The sequence below is a fragment of the Ochotona princeps genome, chromosome 6 (assembly GCF_030435755.1).
Source record: "Ochotona princeps isolate mOchPri1 chromosome 6, mOchPri1.hap1, whole genome shotgun sequence".
NCBI classification, from domain to species: domain Eukaryota; kingdom Metazoa; phylum Chordata; class Mammalia; order Lagomorpha; family Ochotonidae; genus Ochotona; species Ochotona princeps.
The window spans coordinates 11,032,344-11,052,824 of NC_080837.1; the positions used below are offsets into that span (position 1 = coordinate 11,032,344).

At 46.1% G+C, this 20,481-nt stretch overlaps 1 protein-coding gene across 2 annotated transcripts in view; it reads right to left on the reverse strand.

Moving 5' to 3' along the window:
• The window catches only part of CRTC3 (CREB regulated transcription coactivator 3), a 92,361-nt gene that overhangs the window by 63,368 nt on the left and 8,512 nt on the right, over positions 1-20,481 (reverse strand). For both annotated transcript variants that reach the window (XM_058665572.1, XM_004577918.2), the window contains exon 2: positions 20,346-20,444. In XM_058665572.1, the coding sequence (XP_058521555.1) occupies positions 20,346-20,444 (99 nt within the window). The remainder of the gene's footprint in view (positions 1-20,345; positions 20,445-20,481) is intronic.

Here is a 20,481-nt window from a genome sequence, read left to right on the forward strand (position 1 = left end):
CTGTGCTGGGTCAGGGCAGTAACCTAAGGCCTGGCTGACCTTAGGACAGGTTGATTTAAGACCTCAGCAAGAGTGTTTCTGCCCATCAGGGAGAGCTACTAGGATGAAAATGACCTGCAAAATTATAGTCCTCTAGCCCTAGGTAAAGTCTTACCAGGGACATGGGGAAAGGCAGGCCACAATTCACCGAGCCACAGGCAGTGGCAGGTGGGTCCAGCCTCCACCGCTTCGCTCAGCCCAAGAGTCTGTACCAGGAACTACACGGCATTCACTAAGCCACTTCCATGTGCAGGGCACTCTAAAGATGGACACACATTCACTGTTCTACTCCCCATGGCTGTAACTGGGTACCACAGGCAGCCACAGCTCATGGACCACAGGGTTGAGGTTTCCGACTCCAGTCCTGGAGCTGGGCGACAGGAAGTCAGCTAACACTTCCCTGCCGTCTGATTCCAGGGACCATGTCCTGACCCTGAAACTGAGGTGCCAGGGCAGGGTGGGGGCACCTTGTTCATTTTAATGTACTGATGTACTGGATTACGGGATGTAGAGATTTACTGGGGACACTTGCTGAAGCTGCTTTATTAGGGATGAGAAGTATGTGATATTAAAGGTCTCAGATCCATTTTGTTGAATGGCTTAAGGACAGCTTCTTTGTGGGATGTTTCCACACAGGACATCTGAACTGGAAAAGTGAGAATGGGAGCCCTCACACTTCCTTTTTGGGCCTAGATGCATTGTTCAGCACCAAACAAGACCTGTGGCTCAGGCAGAGGACCCCAGCACCTGCAGAACCCGGGCCAACTTGGCTATCCTGCTGAGCATTGAGGGTCTGACACTTGCTATAGGGACATCTGCAGTCCTCCACATTGGCCGCTCTGTGCCACATGGTGCAGAGGGTGAAGGAAGCAGAAGGTAGGATGTCCACAAGGACAACACAGGCCTGAGAGCTGGGAGCCATGCCCATGTGTTCCAGAACTCTTTTGAAATTTCTGATTCTGTGGCCAAAGTCTGGGATATGTTTGGGTCTACTTGGTTCCAAGACATGCTCCTATTCAAGAATCTGCTAAAACCAAAGCAGAGAGCCCCCACGGGTGACAGGAACAGGCAGGCAGGGTTCAGAGCTGTCCTGCAGATTCTAGCCTTCCAGGAACACGTGTGGCATGAACCCATTCGTCTTCTCATCCACACCATCAGTCACTAACATTGGATGAATGAAAGAGGATTCCAGAAACACCATCAAGCAATAACAGGTGAAGTAAGGAAAACTATTTGTAAGAAAGCACGCTTCTCTAACATTCACAGAGCCATGAGTGCAATTTGAATGCGATTTGGTTTCCAAACTCACACACGACTTAAACTCCAAAGTCGCAAGTTAAATTCTGAGAAAGTGGAAACTTCATCTGACTGTGGTGTTTTGAAGGCAGGCCTCCAGAGAGGTCCTGTGGCCACAGGGTGGGCCGTCTGAAAGCAGTTCCCTGAGAGGGCTGCTCAGGAAAGCCTGAGGGGGCTCAGCCTCCCAGCTTCCTGGCTCGTCACATGACCCCTGCACAAACTCCTTGGTCCACCACTGATCCCTGACAGAGCCAAACAAGTGGGTCGGCCTGATCTTGGACCTGAACTTCGAAAACTGTGAGCCAAATAAACCTTCTCCCTCTAAGAAGTTAGTGTTCTCAGGTATTTTGTTATAATAATAAGAGGGCGGGCCCGGCAGCGTGGCCTAGCGGCTTAAGTCCTCACCTTGAACGCCCCGGGATCCCATATGGGCGCCGGTTCTAATCCCGGCAGCTCCACTTCCCATCCAGCTCCCTGCTTGTGGCCTGGGAAAGCAGTCAAGGACGGCCCAAGGCTTTGGGACCCTGTACCCGTGTGGGAGATCTGGAAGAGGTTCCTGGTTCCCAGCTTCGGATTGGCGCGCACCGGCCAGTTGCGGCTCACTTGGGGAGTGAATCATCGGACGGAAGATCTTCCTCTCTGTCTCTCCTCCTCTCTGTATATCTGACTTTGCAATAAAAATAAATACATCTTTAATAATAATAATAACAATAACAATAATAATAATAATAATAATGAGAGGGCAATGGGTATAAACTCCTACAACTTCACAGCAGGGAGAGAAGAAGAGAGAAAAAAAGAAGGGAACAAAGAGACAGGGAGGGAAGGAATGGAGGGAAGGAAGGATGGAAGGAAAGGCTGGACGGGAGGAAGAAAGGAAGGAAGGACAGAACGAAGGGAGGAAAAGAAAACTGAGCAAAGGCTCAAACTCAACCTCACCAGCCATCAAGAAGATAACACACACACAAAAAAAACAATACACCCACTGACTTCACTAACTCTCCCAACTACCTGGGAGGTAGACTCAGTCTGTGTTTGTAGCAGAGGAGATTGAAATGTAGATAGATTTAGTCACCTAGCAATACAGACCCAAGATCTGAATGTGACTGTTTCAACAGCAACCTTTCCTCCATGCTGACATGGTTTCCTGTCTCTGTCCGTCTGCTGCCTCAGACAGGTCCCCCGGGGCAAAGACTTTAAGACTCAAGCCTCTCTAAGACTCAGTTTGCACATCGGTAAAATGGGAACCACAATGAGTACTGTCACATAAGATGACTGTCAGAATCCAGTAATGCACATAAAATGCTTGGAATGCTGCTGACTTGGCACCGAATCACCATCTGACACAACCACTCAACAGTAAGTGGCTGAATTCAAACCCTGGACAGGGACTTCCTAGATGTTGGCAATGCATTCTTACCCTCATGGAGGAGAGAGAACAGAAATAAACAAAAATCCATAGAAGACTGGACGATGATCAGTGATAAGGAGAGAAATGAAGCAGGAAAGGTAGGAAGACGTGGTTTCAGAGAGGGGAGGCTTCACAGAGATGGGTGAGCCTAGACGGAGAGCTAGGGTAAATGAGGAAGTCAGTTGTGAGGAGCATGGAGGAAGAGCGTGCCAGGCAGAGAGGAACAGAGAAAAGGGCCAGTGTGGCTGGGGTGAGGTGAGAGAGGAAGGGTGTAGAACTGGGCCACCCCAGGTGAGAGCCCAGACAGTGGTCCCCAGCTGAGAGAAGCCATCCCAGCTGCTCCCATTTCAAGGGACACATAGAAAGGGGAGGCACTCTTCCACCAGGAGCCTGAGTAGGGCTGGGATGGTGGCAGAGGAGCCCAGGGCAGTTGGATTCACTGTACATCCAGGCTGGGCAGGGAGAGAAGGGTGACACCAAGGTGTTAGTCCCGGGGGAGTCCATTTTCTGAGTTCTGCATCCAGGACACAGGCTCCTGGCAGAGCCTGGTGGTGAGCCCCCAGAGCAGAACCTCCGTTCCACTCTCATTCCTCCCTCCCCTGATCAGAAAGGCAGGCCTGGCAGTTGGCGTTTGAGGGCAGAACTTCAGTCCCTGGGAGGGAGGCTGATTTAAAAAAATAAGAAAAAAAAAAACAAGGCACAGTGAACTCCAACAAGTTACCATAGGATTCTGGCACCCGGGAGCAAACAAAGGTCCAATTATTAGAGCCGAGGCACAAGGCCAACGGTGAAATGAGGCCAAGTGACAGGGTGGGAGGTGGCCTCCATCCTTCTGCCTCAGACCAGGCTGGGATCTAGAGGGTTGGAGAGGCCGGCCTTGACGGGGCTACAGTGGGCCTGTATTTAGGAAGACGGTGACAGCAGAAGCCAAAAAGCAGACAGGCTGACTCCACCTGCAGCTGCAGTCCTTGGCCCTCCCATCGAGATGATGCCCGTGTCGGGTCACTATGAAGAGTCCAGACAGGCAGCAGCGGAGGTCTCTATGGGAGGCCTCAGTGTGTGTCTGGGAGCCTCAGTGCGAAGCAGGCAGGTCTGCCATTAGAAGGGATGGGCTGCCACTTTGCTGGGCAGCTGAGAGAGAAAACAAAAAATGATGTGCAGTCCAGATGCATGGCAACTATAGTTTCCACCACCTCCCCACAAGTAAGGGGAGACAAGGCACCCTGTGGTGAAGGAGAACCTGCTGCGGGGTTAGGGAGCTGGAGAGTGGGTGGGGCTGCTTAGAGGAGCAGGTGAGATAGACGTTACAGCAAACTTGCGATGGAGGTCTCTGGGGGTCACATGTTCTCAGACTCCCCAGACACTGATTAAACTGTTTTCCATACACTCTTTTCCAGCTATAGGATAAGACATTTCCACCGAGGTTCAAGGAACGGATATGAAAAAGCCAGTGGGGGATGACATCTCTAGCAGCTGGCTATCTGACAAGGTCCTTGAACGTATCTGCTTCCCACTTTATCATAATGATAATTCCTTTAGTTGGAGTTAGTTTCTAGTTTCTAGAAATGACAGACATTATAAAGCAGCTTAAGAACAGTGGACATTTGCAAACCTTTGCTTTTAATACAGATGTAACCATTTATTGTCTTTCTCTTGAGTTCTATTTCTCTGATAGTCACAGATTTCAATATTCACCCAGTTCTCTATACTCAGAAATACTAAGCTGCCAAGTCAATACGTGAGAAGCCTTGCTTAGGAAGCCATGAGACCCCGGTGAAACACCTGCCGGGAAGCTGCGGTCACTCATTAGCTGTGTGGTTAATTTAACTCTAAGCTTCAGCAAAAATACAAACTATTTTACGTTATGAACTTTGGAGTTATTCTTGAACATTCAACACATGCTTGGAATGTTAGATTTGAAAAGACTAAGGTTCTCTTGTAGTTCAGGTAATAAACATTCAAAACAATCAGTGTCAGATTTTTTTTTTTTTACATTAAATATCACTGCCAGAAAGCAATAAAACCACCTATGGATGGCCAACACATATTTCTACTCTTTGATATGAGGCATTTAGCTTAGTGACTGAGCCACCAGTTAGAATGCCCATGTCCTGTACAGGAGTGGCTAGGTGCTACCTGTTCATGCAAACCCTGGCATACTCAAATAGTTCGATCCTACCCCTCCTATGGGAAACCTGCACTGAGTTACTCCCTTCCAGAGACTAACACTGGAGCACAATGGCTTAAGCAGTAGACTGTGATGGCTGCATCCCTCATGGACACTGGTTCATGTTCTGGCTGCTCCATTTCTGATCCAGCTTCCTGCTAATGGCCTGAGTTACTTCCTTCCAGTTTAGGCCTGAAACAACCCCAGCTGTTGCAGGCATCTGGGGAGTAAACCCATATGATAGGGGATGATTTTTTATCTCTGCCTTTTTTTTAAGATTTATTTATTTTTATTGGACAGTGAGATATACTGAGAGGAAGAGAGACAGAGAGGAAGGTCTTCAGTCTGTTGATTCACTCCCCAGGCAGCTGCAACGGCTGGAGCTGAGCCAATCCGAAGCCAGGAGCAAGGAGCCTCTTCCAGGTTTCCCACGTGGGTGCAGGGTCCCAAGGCTTTAGGCCATCCTCAACTGCTTTCCCAGGCCACAAGCAGGGAGCTGGATGGGAAGTGGAGCTGTTGGGATTAGAACCGGCGCCCATATGGGATCCCGGGGCTTTCAAGGTAAGGACCTGAAATACTTTTTAAGTATGACTTTAATGACTACATAATATTCCATTGTATATGACTTACCATTTAAGGCTATTCCCCAAATGGCAAACATAATTTTGTTGATTCTGCTTTTTCTATATTATTAATTATATAGAAACAAACACCTTACTATTATGAATCATAGATTTCTGTGAGTAGAATTACTCCAGGAGAACAGTTTCTTTTTTAAATTTAAAGACAGAGATAAGGGCCTGGCAGAGTAGCCTAGTGGCTAAAGTCCTCACCTTGCACATGCCAGGGTCCCATTTAGGTGCCGGTTCTAATCCCAACAGCTCCACTTCCCATCCAGCTCCCTGCTTGTGGCCTGGGAAAGCAGTCGAGGACGGCCCAATGCATTGGGACACTGCACCCGCGTGTTGGAGACCTGGAAGAGGTTCCAGGTTCCCGGCATCGGATTGGCACACATAGGCCCGTTGCGGCTCACTTGGGGAGTGAATCATCGGACGGAAGATCTTCCTCTCTGTCTCTCCTCCTCTCTGTATATCTGACTTTGTAATAAAATAAATCTTAAAAAAAAAAAAAAGCATTGGGCTCGGCAGCGTGGCCTAGTGGCTAAGGTCCTCGCCTTGATCCCATATGGCTGCTGGTTCTGATCCCGGCAGCTCCACTTCCTCTCTGTCTCTCCTCTCAGTATGTCTGACTTTGTAATAAAAATGAAATAAATCTTCAAAAAAAAAGTATTTTAATGACATGGAGATACAGTATATAACAGCTGAAAAAAAAAAAAAAGAATCCAGGGGCCTGGCGGCGTGGCCTAGTGGCTTAAGTCCTCACCTTGAATGCCCCGGGATCCCATATGGGCGCCGGTTCTGGTCCCAGCAGCTCCACTTCCCATACAGCTCCCTGCTTGTGGCCTGGGAAAGCAGTCGAGGACGGCCCAAGGCTTTGGGACCCTGCACCCACGTGGGAGACCCGGAAAAGGTTCCTGGTTCCTGGCATCGGATTGGCGCGCACCGGCCTGTTGCGGCTCACTTGGGGAGTGAAACATTGGACGGAAGATCTTCCTCTCTGTCTCTCCTCCTCTCTGTATATCCGGCTTTCCAATAATAATAATAATAAAATCTTTAAAAAGAAAAAAAGAATCCAGGGTATGACTATGAAGAGTGATATCAACTGTAGAAAGGCACATGAAGCAATAAAACATGATGAAATTTAAATGGTAATATCTACTTGATAAAATGTGTCTTTTTAAAACTTTGATATTTTCAAACAGTATATCATAAACATGTATTATTTTTTTTATAATGAAGAACAAAGAATAAAAGACAAAGCTACAAGCACACACAATGTACTGCTTTTCCTAAATACACAAATCTAAAAAATGGAAGCTGCACATGAAAAAAGAACCTTAGAGTCCATGGTTTTGTCAACAGCTACTGTGTACATGCCAGGTCCATCACAGTTCATTAAGCTTCTTAAACAAATGGCAATTCTCAGAATGATCATGAACCAAATAACATAGCAGGCTCTCAATATGTGTCTGTTAATGAATACATTCAGGACAGGCTGCACTTGCTGTTAGTGTGACAGTCAACCTGAACAGTCCCAAGTGACTAGTGAGCACCTGTGGCATCTGGACAGGGGAAGAACAGCTGGAGTCTTGGGGATTGCGGCATCTGGATCCATATTCAGAGAGCACATAAGCTGGCATGTGGAAGGGCATGACCACAGAGGGGTATGGACATGTAGAACACAGGTGGTACCCAGCGGGAGAACAACTACACCCACTGGCCAGCCATTCTCAAACTTGTTTCCTGTCCCCACACAAAACACAGACACTTCACATTCAAGGTCCTGGGTCCCATCAGGCCAGGTCAGTGTATGCCTAGTCATAGGGCCACAGACCTATCTCCTCCTGGATTTTTCTACTTCTCAAAATGTAAGCAAATGGTGGGGGGCAGCCCTGCTTTAGCTTCAATTATTTTTTAAAAAAGATTTATTTATTTTTATTGGAAAGGCAAGTAAGATTTATGGAGAGCAAGAGAGACAGAGAAAGGTCTTTTTTTAGAAAAAAATATTTATTTATTTTTATTGCAAAGTCAGATATACAGAGAGAGGAGGAAAGACAGAAATATCTTCCATCCGATGATTCACTCCCCAAGTGACCGCAATGACCAGTGCTGTGCTGATCTGAAGCCAGGAGCCAGAAGTTTTTCTGGGTCTCCATGTGGCTGCAGGGTCCCAAGGCTTTGGGCTGTCCTCCCCTGCTTTCCCAGGCCAGAAGCAGGGAGCTGGATGGGAAGTAGGGCTGCCAGTATTAGAACCGGTGCCCATACGGGATCCTGGCACATTCAAGGCAAGGACTTTAGCCGCTAGGCCACCATGCCAGGCCCAAGAAAGATCTTTCATCTACTGGTTTACTCCCCAAATGGCCACAATGGCCAGAGCTGAGCCAATAGGAAGCTAAGAGCCAGAAGCTTCTTCTGGGTCTCTCACATAGGTGCAGGGTCTCATTGATTTGGGCCGTCTTCTACTACCTTTCCAGGTCATAAGCAGGGAGCTTAATGGGAAATGGAACAGCCAGGACACAAACTGACGCCCTATATGGATTGCTGGCACTGGCAGGTGGAGGATTAGCCAATTGAGCCATCGCACAGGCCAAAGCTCCAATTATTTTTTAAAAAATAATTCTCTATTGTTGACACTCCATTAGTAAGAACAAATTACTTGTGACACAGTTCCCCAGAGAACAAAGCAGTTAGTACGAGTTACTAATGTCTGCTACATTACAAATGCCCAATGGAAGGTTTAGCCTGCTGGAAAGTGGCAACATATGTGGCGCTTAAACCAGGCTGGGGCAGAGGTGGCAAGGAGGGCCATGGAGGTAGCAGTTATAGTAAAGATAAGCAGAGGGATGAGCCCAGGATTCTCAGGGTATTATCTACAATGTATACCTCACAACAGAACAAAGATGCTGAAAGATGCTGCTTTAAGGTGGGGAAACTGAGGCAAGGAGCTGCGCAGAGACCTCCCAAGGTCACACAGCTGGAAAGTGGCCAAGGCTGTGTCTGAATTCAGGGTCTAGCTTCTTCCCATTGAGGCCACAAGGCTGCCGGAAAGCTTCTTGTTTAAGGCAAAACAAATGTTGTCTGTTGGGTCCTTATGGAATTTCTTTTCCGAAAGGTCCTGGTCCTCCCCCCCACCCCCCGCCTCACCCCACCCCCGGACAAGCCTCTCAGGATTGCCCATCTCACCTGGCATCTCTGGCTCAAAGATGCTGAATCATGGGAGCACAGCTCAATCTACGGAAGTTTTCTTAGAGGCCACAATTTGGGGACCTTGGGCATCCCTTCACTGGTCCCTGGTCTCTGCGCACAGCAGGGAGGCATGCAGAAGGCAACATGAAAATGGCAAGACCCTTGTTCTCTACTCAAGTTCAAGTTCTTGTGAACACAGCTGTGCTTCATTCAGTGCATGGGTAACACGTGGTCTTACCCCTTCTATGATTTCAAACAAAGACTTCAGACTTACTTGAGATTCACAAGCTGCCCTTCCCTCCCTCCCTCTTCCTTGCGATACATCGTCTATTCAACACATGTGGTTAGATGAAAAGGAAGGGAAAACAGTACAGTTCAAATCTGTATTTGAAAATACAACAACCGTATTCTTGGTCACAGTTCCTATTTTGGGGCAGATGCACATTCCAGAATTATTAAGTCACCCACTAACTTTCTGTGCTTCTCATCAGTTCCTTAGGCAGAAGAGAAGAACACACTGCTGGAAGACAAAAATCACAGGCATGTCAGCCAGCACGGAGCAAAAAGTCATAGCCACAAAGTGCATGTTGTGTGGGAGGTATGGACAAAATCACAACAAGGTCATTCTCTGGAAAAGAAAACAAGATGCAACGTGCAGCACCACCAATATTAGTAATCAGTGGGAAGTTTTCCTGGAAATAGTTCATGCTCAAATAATTTCTAAATGTGATCTTCCAAATCCCAAGCAGGAACCCAAGGCCATGGCCCTATCTCGTTCTATCTAACAGTACTTGGATGAAGCCAGATTGTGTCAGGGCTGGCAGAGAGCAGACTGTACCAAGAGTAGGGCTGGCTAAGGTTGATGACCTTGAGAACAAAATTTCCTCTCGCTTTTAAGTTTTGAGCAGATGACTAGGCCACAAAAGCCACAGGCTATGATGAATGAACACACACAAACAGAATGCAGTCACTGGCTTGGGAAGAAATTGGTTATCTTTACACCATAGTTCCTTTAACACACCTTAGTTCCCAAAACCCTTGGTCAATGTCTCTGATTATCTCATGGATACCTATTTTATCACGGCTGTGAGAAAGCTGAGAAAATGTCCCAGATCAAAAGGGTGGCAGAGGCAGGACCCAAACCCAGCCCCTTTAGGCAACCAGGCACTAGCTCATCCCAGGCAGAGCCCCGAGGAAACAGAGGCTTCCCATGGATCACAGCCAAAGTCCCAGCGGGCAGAAAAGCCAGAGTGAAGGTCTAGCAGCAGGAGTCATCGAGAGATGGCCTTGAAGACAGAGATATTCGGGAAGATCTTTCGACAGCACAAGAACATACTCTGAGATTTTCATGGAGCCTTTCATCTGTGACTCAAGACAGAAGCACGTGGGAACATCTCTGCAGCTGCAAGGTCCTTCCTGGCTTCCAGCAGAGCAGCCCAGCCTCAGCGAGAGCATTCGCTGGATGCAGGAGACCGAGGCCTCTGCTTGTGTCACACAGGGACTGACGGGCTGTGGACACGAGGCCTCTGCTTGTATTTCACAGGGAATGACTGGGCTGCGGACACGAGGCTGCTGGTGTTGCACAGGGACCGACGGGCTGTGGTCTTGCTTCCTTCTATGTTTCCTACACCTACTGCAGAGGCCACTGCAGTAGCTGCTGAGGAAACCTGGCTGAGTTTATTGGATTATCCACTAGCAAGCTAACTCCTCCCAGAGAGGGGAAGCAGTCAGTAGACCAGAAGAAAGCCAGGCCACAGTGGGCCTTATACAGTCAGACACGGCCTTAGTGGTGCCTGCTGTCATCTGATGACCATCAGCAATCAGCATTGCCACACTGCATTTCTGAGTCACTGCTGTTGTCTATGCTGACATGCCATCCATGGAGACGCGTGTACCTCACAGCAGTTTGATGGATGCCAGAAGTCTCTGCTGGGAAATTTAATCAAAGTGCTTTTCTCATTATTCCACTAAGCACTTGAGTCAAGACACCAAAATCTGGCTGGCTGATAAGGGAGGGGAAGATGACTTTAAAGAACCGAGCCACTAGGGGAAGGTGAGGCCGCAACAGGCGCGAAATCGGGAAGCAGAGTGCAGCAGCAGCAGAAGGCCCCCGAGCAGGGCAGCCTCCAGCCACATGTGCCCATCGGAACCTTGGCGTGTGCTCTATGCAACCAAGGAACTGAAACCTTCTGTGCTTTCAATCTTTTTTTTTTTTTTGGAAAGGTTTATTTTGCTTGAAAGATTTACAGAGAAGCAGAGAGTCAGAGAGAGAGGTCCTCCATCTGCTAGATCATTCCCCAAAAGGCCACATCACCCAGAACTGGGATGGTAGAAAGCCAGGAGCCTCTTCCAAGTCTTCTCCGTGGTGCAGGAACCCAAGGACTTGGGCCATCCTCCGCTGCTTTCTCAGGCCATAAGCAGGCAGCTGAATCAGAAGTGGAGCAGCCAGGAAGGGAGCCAGTGCCTATATGGGATGCAAGTGCTGCAGAATGGAAGATTAGCCTGCTATGCCACTGTGGAACCCCACATTTAATCTTAACGAATATACATTTGGATAACTACATTTGGTTAAGCACTGCTTACTTTTGCTTAACACTTCGATTTGCAAGAAATCTATAGCTATGTATAGATTCACATCAATCTATATTCATGTCTATATTTGAGTGATCTGCATTCACTAGATCCTTATGACATCCCAATTAAGTAGGCAACTGGCACCCCCATCACTCACAGATGGGGTTCAGAGAACGCTGGGATCTGCCTAAGGAGACTGGGTAGAAGGCGGGGGCAGTTGCTGACACCAAAGCTGGCCAGACTGGCATCAAGGGAATGCACCACTTCCTTTCAGAAAAGGGGCAGATGGCCCAGGACTGTGTCCACCCCGGCTCTGCCCTACACCATCCCAGGACCAGTCTCTCTGATACCACCTCAAGGGTCTTGCCCATGTGAGTTCAGCTCGCTGGCCTCACAGTGCCCCCTGGGCTGGGGGTAGACAGAGCTTGGGTCCCTGGCAACCTGCTCCTGCTCCCCTTACCCAATCTCCATTTTCCAGGCATTTCTCCTAAGTTTCCTAAGTCAAACAAGTGTTTCAGGACAAACATATATGTTAATATGTATTAGATATTACATGTATTTGTATTACATATTTGATATTTGATATCAATACATAAGCCATGGTAAATGTAAACTGTCTGCTTTAGATAGTCTAACTGGCCATTGATAACATGTCATAGGTTTTTTTTTTTTTAAGATGAAAGATGTTATTTTCAAACGGTTAGTTTTAAATTTAGTTACTGATTATAATTTTATTAATTAAGTTCAAATTTAATTTTACCTTTTTAAAAAAAATTTATTTTCATTGGAAAGCCAGATATACTGAGAGGAGAGACAAAGAGAGGAAGATCTTCCATCCACTGACTCACTCCACAAGAGGCTGCAACAACCAGAGTCGAGCCAATCTGAAGCCAGGAGCCTCCTCTGGTCTCCCACGCAGGTGCAGGGTCCCAAAGCTTTGAGCCATCCTCTACTGCTTTTGCAGGCCACAAGCAGGGAGCTCGAAGGGAAGTAGGGCCACCAGGATTAGAGCTGGCGCCTATATGGAATCCTGGCGTGTTCAAGGTGAGGACTTTAGCTGCTAGGCTACCGCACTGGAACCCATTTTTCATTTTTTAATTGAGACTCTTCAGCCTAGTAAACGATCAATTTATACACACACAAAATGTATAAATACTGAACACAACCGACCTGTCTAGCATTAAGGGAGCAATTGAATAAGTGAAGGTAGAGCCAGCATGATAGCTTAACTATCCACCTTCAAGCGCTGGCATCCCATATGGGCACTAGTTCATGTCCTGGCTGCTCCACTTCCCTTCCAGCTCCCTGTTATTGCACCTGGGAAAGCAGCAGAGGTTGGCTCAAAACCTGGGGATCCTGAACCTGCACGGGAGACCCAAAAGAAGCTCCTGGCTTCTGACTGGCTCAGCTGTAGCTGTTGTAGCTACTTGGAGAGTGACCATGGATGGGAGATCTTTAAGTCTGTCTCTTCTTCTCTTTGTAAATCTGCCTTTCCAATAAAAATAAATAAATCTTTAAGCAGTGGTATAACTATGTGCTACACTACTGTGTGGTCACTATACAATGCTCCTAGATCACTTAAACACATGGGAAAATGTTCATGACAACAAAAAAGGGAGCCACTAAATTATACATGAAGGATACTGATGTTCACGATACTAAGTCATGGCAAAAGCAGCCAAAGGAAAAGACAAAATATGAAGCAAAGATACTACTATTGTCTCTAATAAGAAAGCATCAAATTCCTAAACAGAAAAAAAAGTTTCAAAAATTTGTGAATATCTTAAAAGGTATTTACTATCTTAGAGAATAAATTTGTGTATCCGCTAACTTTCCTGACTTGTTCATGTAACACTGTTTTTTTTTATTTTGAATATTGATTCAGCTATCATAGTGAATTGAAAACTCACAGCTGTCTTGTTGTCACATTCTTGGTTACTATAGGATTTTGGGGTTTTTTACATATGTTATTATGTAGCAGCTTATCACATAAAGTCAAACAATTTGTGATGTCATCAGGTATATATACCAACCCTAAGGGGTCTGTGTTAAGACTAAGTAATCCATATAGTTTGACATGATGTCTAGCACATAACATGAACTCAATAAATGCTAGCTAGTAGTAGTTGTATCTTGGAATGTATACTGCTACTTGTAGTTTCTAGTTAAGTGACCTTTCAATCAATTTTTAAAAGAAATATATGAATATATAAAAGGATCTGCCACTAAGGAAAGCCACTGAAATTGAATGAGGAGTCAAAGATGTGATTTCTAAGTTTTAATTCTCTGACCCACTTGCCATACACACTGTATCCAGTTCTATATACTCGTGATAAAGTGGCCCTTCTGGCCCCACCTCCAGGCCTTGCCTGTGATGCAACAAGCCTTTCTGCCTCAGCCACCTGTTTCCTAAATTGGTTAAATTTACAAACCATGGGTTATAAACAAGACAATGCAACTTTGCTACCAGGTAGCAACACGGGAGATGTAAAAAGCATGATGAGCATGACAGATTTTTAAACGTCATAAACAGTCCCTCTCTCAACGCAGCCTGGAATCAGCTAGTCCTGGCCCTCAGGGAAGAAGATGAACCCACTGTGCTAGGCCATGCCCTGACACGTGAGGGGGCCTGCAGCCCTCCTCACCTTCTCGGAAAGGAGAACCCACCCCCTCACAGAGGATTACCAAGAGGCAGCCTGAAAAACTGGCTAGCGTTTGCCCATCTGATAAAGTCTGTGGCATTCACTGCACAAGGCCTCACTGAGTTAGAGGAAAAGAATGTGCTTTGAGATTGTCCACTAGGATAGAAAATTGGTCCCTACCCCTATTACAGCACTTCTATACTTTGCAACCCGTGTCACAAAAAGGCTTAAGCAAAAGAACAGATGTGGAAACACTTGTTACAAACTCCACATTGATCTAAAAACATAAAAGGAATACACAGGAAGAATAGATTCTTTTTGCACAGCCCAGTCATTACATAGCTAGTAACAGAATACTGTGTTCCAGAAAGTCTCGGTTCCCACCACACACTCTCTCTCTCTCTCTCTCTCTCTTCCTCTTTCTCTCAGAGGCTACCAGGTAAGACATATGTTAATTGGCCTGAGTCAGCCATTCCACAGGGTACCCATAGGAAGGATCAATAAAACATTCATGAAAAATGTGTATCATGAGAAAACTATGTATGGCTTTCAAACATTTGCACCAAAATACACCTACCTCTGAATTCCATTTTCCATGAATGTTTGAAGAACCCCATGTATATAAATCATTGTTACTTGTCATAAATAAACATATAATTTTGTCAATTAAAAACACATAAAGGAAAAACATACAATGGGGGGATTACTCAACTTGAATCAAAATCTGTGCCCCTATGCCATGATGATGGGTTAGAAGCCTCCATATTAGAAAGATGCTAATTCTCAACCTATCCATGGAATCAAGTCTGTTTAAATGTCCAAAATGCTGATTCAAGTTTTATGGATAACAGAAGCAACTTTCGGAAAAAAGAAAAAAAGAGGGCTCTCATCACCCGATTCCAGATCTTCCAGGACAGGCTGGTTTCAGCAAAATGACAGACTAACAGACCTAAGGAACAGAAGACAGGGTCCAGACCAGAGATGGTCTCACCAAGAAACCATTGAACCTACCAGGACAATAACATGCTGGACTTTATGCTTGGTAAATACCTCCAATGAAAGAATCTCAACTGAATTTGAACTATGATAATGCAACAAGGTGGAGGAATCCACCGTGGGGGGAGGGTTTTGAGAGGGGTGGGGGGAATCCCAGTGCCTATAAAAATGTGTCACATAATGCAATGTAATTAATAAAACTAAAAAAAAAAAAGAAAGAAACACACATTGAACTTAACTCTTCTTGGCATTATCGTGGTGAGGTAATATCAATAAATATGTTTCCTTTGTTTTTTCTCTTAAAAAAAAAAAAGAAGACAGGGTCCAGAACCACATCTACACATTCATGGTTGATTGATTTTCCACAAACGCTTCAGGGAAGTCAGTAGGGAAAGGCCGGGCTTTCCAACACATGGTTCTGGAACAATCCAAAATCCCTCTGAAAAAGACATGGGCCTTGAGCCCACACCTGGCACCATATTTTTAAAAACTTCTCTAAGTGTAAAACCTGCAACTCTAACACCTTTAGAAGAATACAGAGGAAGAATACATTGAAGAAGACATAAAAACAATGTCAGTAAGCATACAAGAAGATGCTCAACCTGAGTGGGAGAATGCAAGTTAACATCCCAATGGGCTATTGCTACAACTGTACTAGGATGACAAACACTTTTTAAGCCTGAAATACCACCACTTCACACTCATTAGGATGCCTAAAAGATAACAAGGGCTGGTAAGGCTGTGGGGAAGGCAGAATTCTGGTGCCCTATTAGTGGGAACACGAGAACAGCATGGCAGGTCTACCCCTCAAAACTGAATGTCGGTATGACCCTGCAGGCATGCACCAAAACACACACCAGACCCTGCAAGTAGAGACTTGAAGAGATATCTGTGCATCAGATTCATGGTAGCCTGACACCCAAGAGCCTATGGGCAAAAGCAGCACAAGTTCCTGGGGCAGTGGACACACAAAGTGTGGTACATAACATGTATACAATCCGTCACAGACTATAACATGTATGACCCTTGGGGACACCACATTAACAGAAACAAGCCAGTCAGGAAGACAAACAGTGTGCTGTTATATTTAGGACAGGCACCTACAGCAGACAAACTCATAGATATGGAGAATGGAGGGGGGCTGCTTGCTATTGGAAACAAGGAAATGGGGCATTTTTGTTTAATGGCTTCAGTTTGAGCTCTGCAAGGTAACAAAGTCCTGGGGATTGGCCACACAGCAATGTGAATGTACTTAATGCTACTGAACAGGGTATATAAAAAGAGTTAAGACCATAAGTTTGAGGCCTGGCGTGATGGCGTAGTGGCTAAAGTCCTCGCCTTGAATGTGCCGGAATCCCATATGGACACCAGTTCATATCCCAACAGCTCCACTTCCCATCCAGTTCCCTGCTTGTGGCCTGGGAAATCAGGGGAGGACAGCCCAAAGCCTTGGGACCCTGCACCCGCATGGGAGACCTGGAGAAACTTCTGGCTCCTGGCTTTGGATCAGCGCAGCACCGGCCATTGCAGTCACTTGGGGAGTGAATCATCAGACGGAAGATCTTCCTTCCTCTCTGTCTCTCCTCCTCTCTGTATATCTGACTTTGCAATAAAAATACATAAAATCTTTAAAAAAAGACCATAAGTTTGACCGTGTGTGTGTGTGTGCACGTGTGTTTCAGCCACAAATGTTAAAACCAACAAGCCTGAAATATCAAATGCTAGGCGTTGTGGAATTCTCATGCTTAGCTGGTGGGAAATGGCACAGCCACTTTGGAAAACAGTTTGGAAGTTTCTTATTAAGTTGGAGTTAAATCAACATGTATCATATAATCCAACAATCCCACCACTATGTATCTGCACAAAAACTGCATGTGAATGTTTACCACATCCTGATTCATAATTGTCACCAAGCGGAAACAATCCAAGCGCCCAAAAAGTGATCCCGTAACACATGAACAAATTAAATACACTATACACAGGAACACAACTCAGCAATACAGAGGAATGAACTACTGGAAATACAATGGGACAGGTTGAATTTTGTGCCGCTAGAAAGAGGTTTTCCAGTTAACTCCCAGAAATTGTGAACTTCATTTGGAAAAAGAATCTTGGCAAAGGCAATCAACATGAGTTAGCTTAGAGTAACAGAGGGAGGATCCGGGGGGGAGGGGGATGAGTAGTGGTGAGGGTCTGCGTAGAAGCTCCGCTTCTGATCTAGCTCCCTACTAATGAGCATCTTGAGAGGCAGCACACAATGGTTCAAGAAGTTGGGCCCCTGCCACTCATGTGGGAGATCTGGAGTAAGTTCCCTGTGTCTGGCTTCAGCTTGGCCCAGTCTGGAGCCATGGTGGGCATTTAGGGAGTGAATCAGCAAATGGGAGCTCTCTCTCTATCCCTCTACCTTTCAAGTAAGAGTGAAAACAAAATTTTCTTTAAAGAGAGAAGGGATGGGGTATTTGGATACAAATACAAACAGGGAGGAAGGTCAAACCATGAAAAGAGCAGGGGAGGTAGAACAGAGCTGGGAGCAAAGGCCTGCCAGCAGCGACAGAATAACAGAATGGGAAGAGGTGGAGGGGAACTCCTGGTTTCAGACTCCTGGGCTCAGAACCCAGAAAGCATGTCTATGGTGAGCCTCAGAGCGTGTGGGGGTCCCCACAGCAAGGGACCTGGGACAATGCAGATGCATCTCAGATGAGATGGGCTAAGTAAAAGAACTCGGAGATTACATATTTGGAAGTTCATATGCTGGACACTCCAGATGAGGGCCAAACTACACCTCAGTGCTTCACAGAGGCTGCAGGTAGGATGGAGACCCCCTACAAAGGGACACAGGAAAACTCTCTGGGCTGTTGGAACAGTCCTGGATCTGGATTGCAGTGGTGATTGCATGCAGGTGCATGCCTGAAAAACCTAACATATAACCTATGCAAATTACATCTAAAAATAAATATCTGTGCTAGTGTTGTAGTGCACCACGTTGTGGTACTGCCTGTGACACCAGCATCCCATCTGAGCACTGGTTGGAGTCCCAGCTGCTCTGCTTCTGAACCAGCTCCCCGCTGGGCTGGCTGATGAGCCTGGGAAAGCAATGAAAGACCAACAAGGCCCAGGAGCCTGGCCCCCCGCCAGCCATGTGGGAGTTGCAGATACAATTCCAGGTTTCCTGGCTTTGGCCTGATCCAGACCTAGCTGTTGGCAGCCAGTTAGGCAATGAACTAGTAGGTGAGAGAGATCCCTTTCAAAAAAAATAATAAAATCTTTGTTAAAAAATGTGGCTTCTAGGATTTGTTCACCCCCCCCAGTTCAAATGGCATAACCAGAGATGTTAGCAATGAAATAAAAAGAATAACTATAAAGTATACCCCCCTGAATTAAACAGGAACCATAAAAACCAAGGACAGAGGTGAGTAAAGATTGTAGAAACTGAAAATTTACTGCAGGTCAGAATAAAGTTCTTCCTCACCAAACCTTCACTTAGGACTGAGCTGCCAGCTGAACGGCAAGGGGAACACCATCAGGACCAGGCCAAGTCAACAGCACACAGCTGACGGGACACAGAGGCAAACACTGTTTCTGTGTTATTCCTGAATCCCAGCATGAAAATACATCACACGGCCCTCCTGAGGTACACGGTATGAACAACCAGCCTATCATCCTAAAAACTGGCAAGATCATAGGGTCAAAAGAGACTCGGGAACTGTCCCAAGAGGAAAGGGACCAACCATAGTCAATTCTGGACACCACTGAGGGGCATTTGGTGGCACTGGAAGGAGAGCTGCGGGGGTCAACAGCTTCCCACTTGATGTCTATACTCTCCTTGGGTCGGCTGCCAGCAAGCTCCGTTCAACATGTGGGGGCTCCAGGGCATCACGCCAGCCACCTACTCTCAAGGGAAAAGAAGCTGCGTGGGTCGTACCACAACTTCCCTGTGAGCCTGGGGATTGATTCAAGGTCAACAGTGAAGGTAGAGTATCCCTCATCCAAAACACCTTGAGACCATAAGTGACCCCATAGTTTAGAGTTTTCCAGATTTTGGAAAATTTGTACAGACTTTACCAGTTGAGTAACTAGAACTGAAAGTTCAAAATTTGAAATGCCACTCTAATGGATTTCAGAGCATTTCACGGTTTACATTTTTGGATTAGGGATGTTCAACCTGTGGGGAAAATAAAAAGAATCGTGGCAAAACCAAGAAATATCAATCTCTTCCATTCCCCATCATAATAGCAGGGAGGGAATCACAATAAATGTTTCTAAAGATAACAATAAAGTATTGCAAAACTGGCATCTTAAACACAGCAAACCAAGACTATGTCCTCTTCTCTTTTTTAATGTTTATTTTCACATACTTGAAAGTCACAGCAACTGAAAGACAGGAGGGGTAGAGAGAAACAGACAGAGAAAGACAGAGATTTTCTATCCCCCATGGGTTATTTCTCATTTCCCCAAATGCCTCCAATAATCCGAGCCAGGCCGGGCTGAAGCCAGGAGAACAGAATTTCATCAGGGTTCCTCATTTGCATGGCAGGACCCCAAGCACCTGAGCTATCTTCATCTGCCTCCTAGAACGCATTTAGCAGGAAGATGGACAGGAGGCCCAACACAGGATCTGAGGCTGGAACTGGCACTGCAGTACAGGCTGTGGACATCTCCAGTGGCAGCTTACCCCACCAACACCCACAGTGGCATCCTGTCTTCCGAAGCATGAAATCCAATGTAAAGCGAAACTGTACTGAATGTCCCACTGGCTAATATACAGATTGCTTCGTCTACAAAGGTATCTCTTACACGGGCAGTATTGTGTAAGATTTCAACGCCACTACATTACAGACAAGATTCCAGTGTAGGCGGGTACAAGTATGTTGCTACTGTACTTTCTCCTAACCTCTCCTGCAGTAATGGTTCCTATGAGCACTCTCAAAATCAGTCTCCAGTGTAAAGAATGGCATCATCAAGCAAGGAACCCCAGTTTCTAAGGCTGAGGAAAAAGACAATATTTTTAAAGCACAGGGTCACCAAGATAAACCAAGCTGCCAACAAAAGTGTGTGAAGTAGCTCATTATGTTTCTTATGTTGATCACAAACTGATTTTTTAAATTATTTAACTGTTATTAAAGTGAATTCCATCTGCTTAATGTCCTTTACTAAGGCTACTAGAAAATTCTCAATGACCTCTGTGTCTCATGTTGTGCTTTTACCAGGCCAGCCGTGAACTAACACAACACTGTGCTGAAGGAAGCACGACACAGATTATGCATGAACTTCCTGAGCCACTGAGCTTCCCTCAGCCCGGCTTATCCTGGGAGGCCTGATGCTGAGGCTGATGCTGGGGGATGGGGGACGGGGACACTTGCTGGCTATTTTGTCACTCTGCATTCAGCCTTCAGTAAGCACGCGCGTGGCAGTACCTGGAACTCGGGTGCGTTGCTCCGCAGCTGACTCACATTGGGGAGGGATCCTCCATGGTACTGGGTAAGGCGCAGTTGCTGAAGCTTCTGGAATTGAACCTAGAAACAGTCATTTCAAGAACATTGAGTGATGATA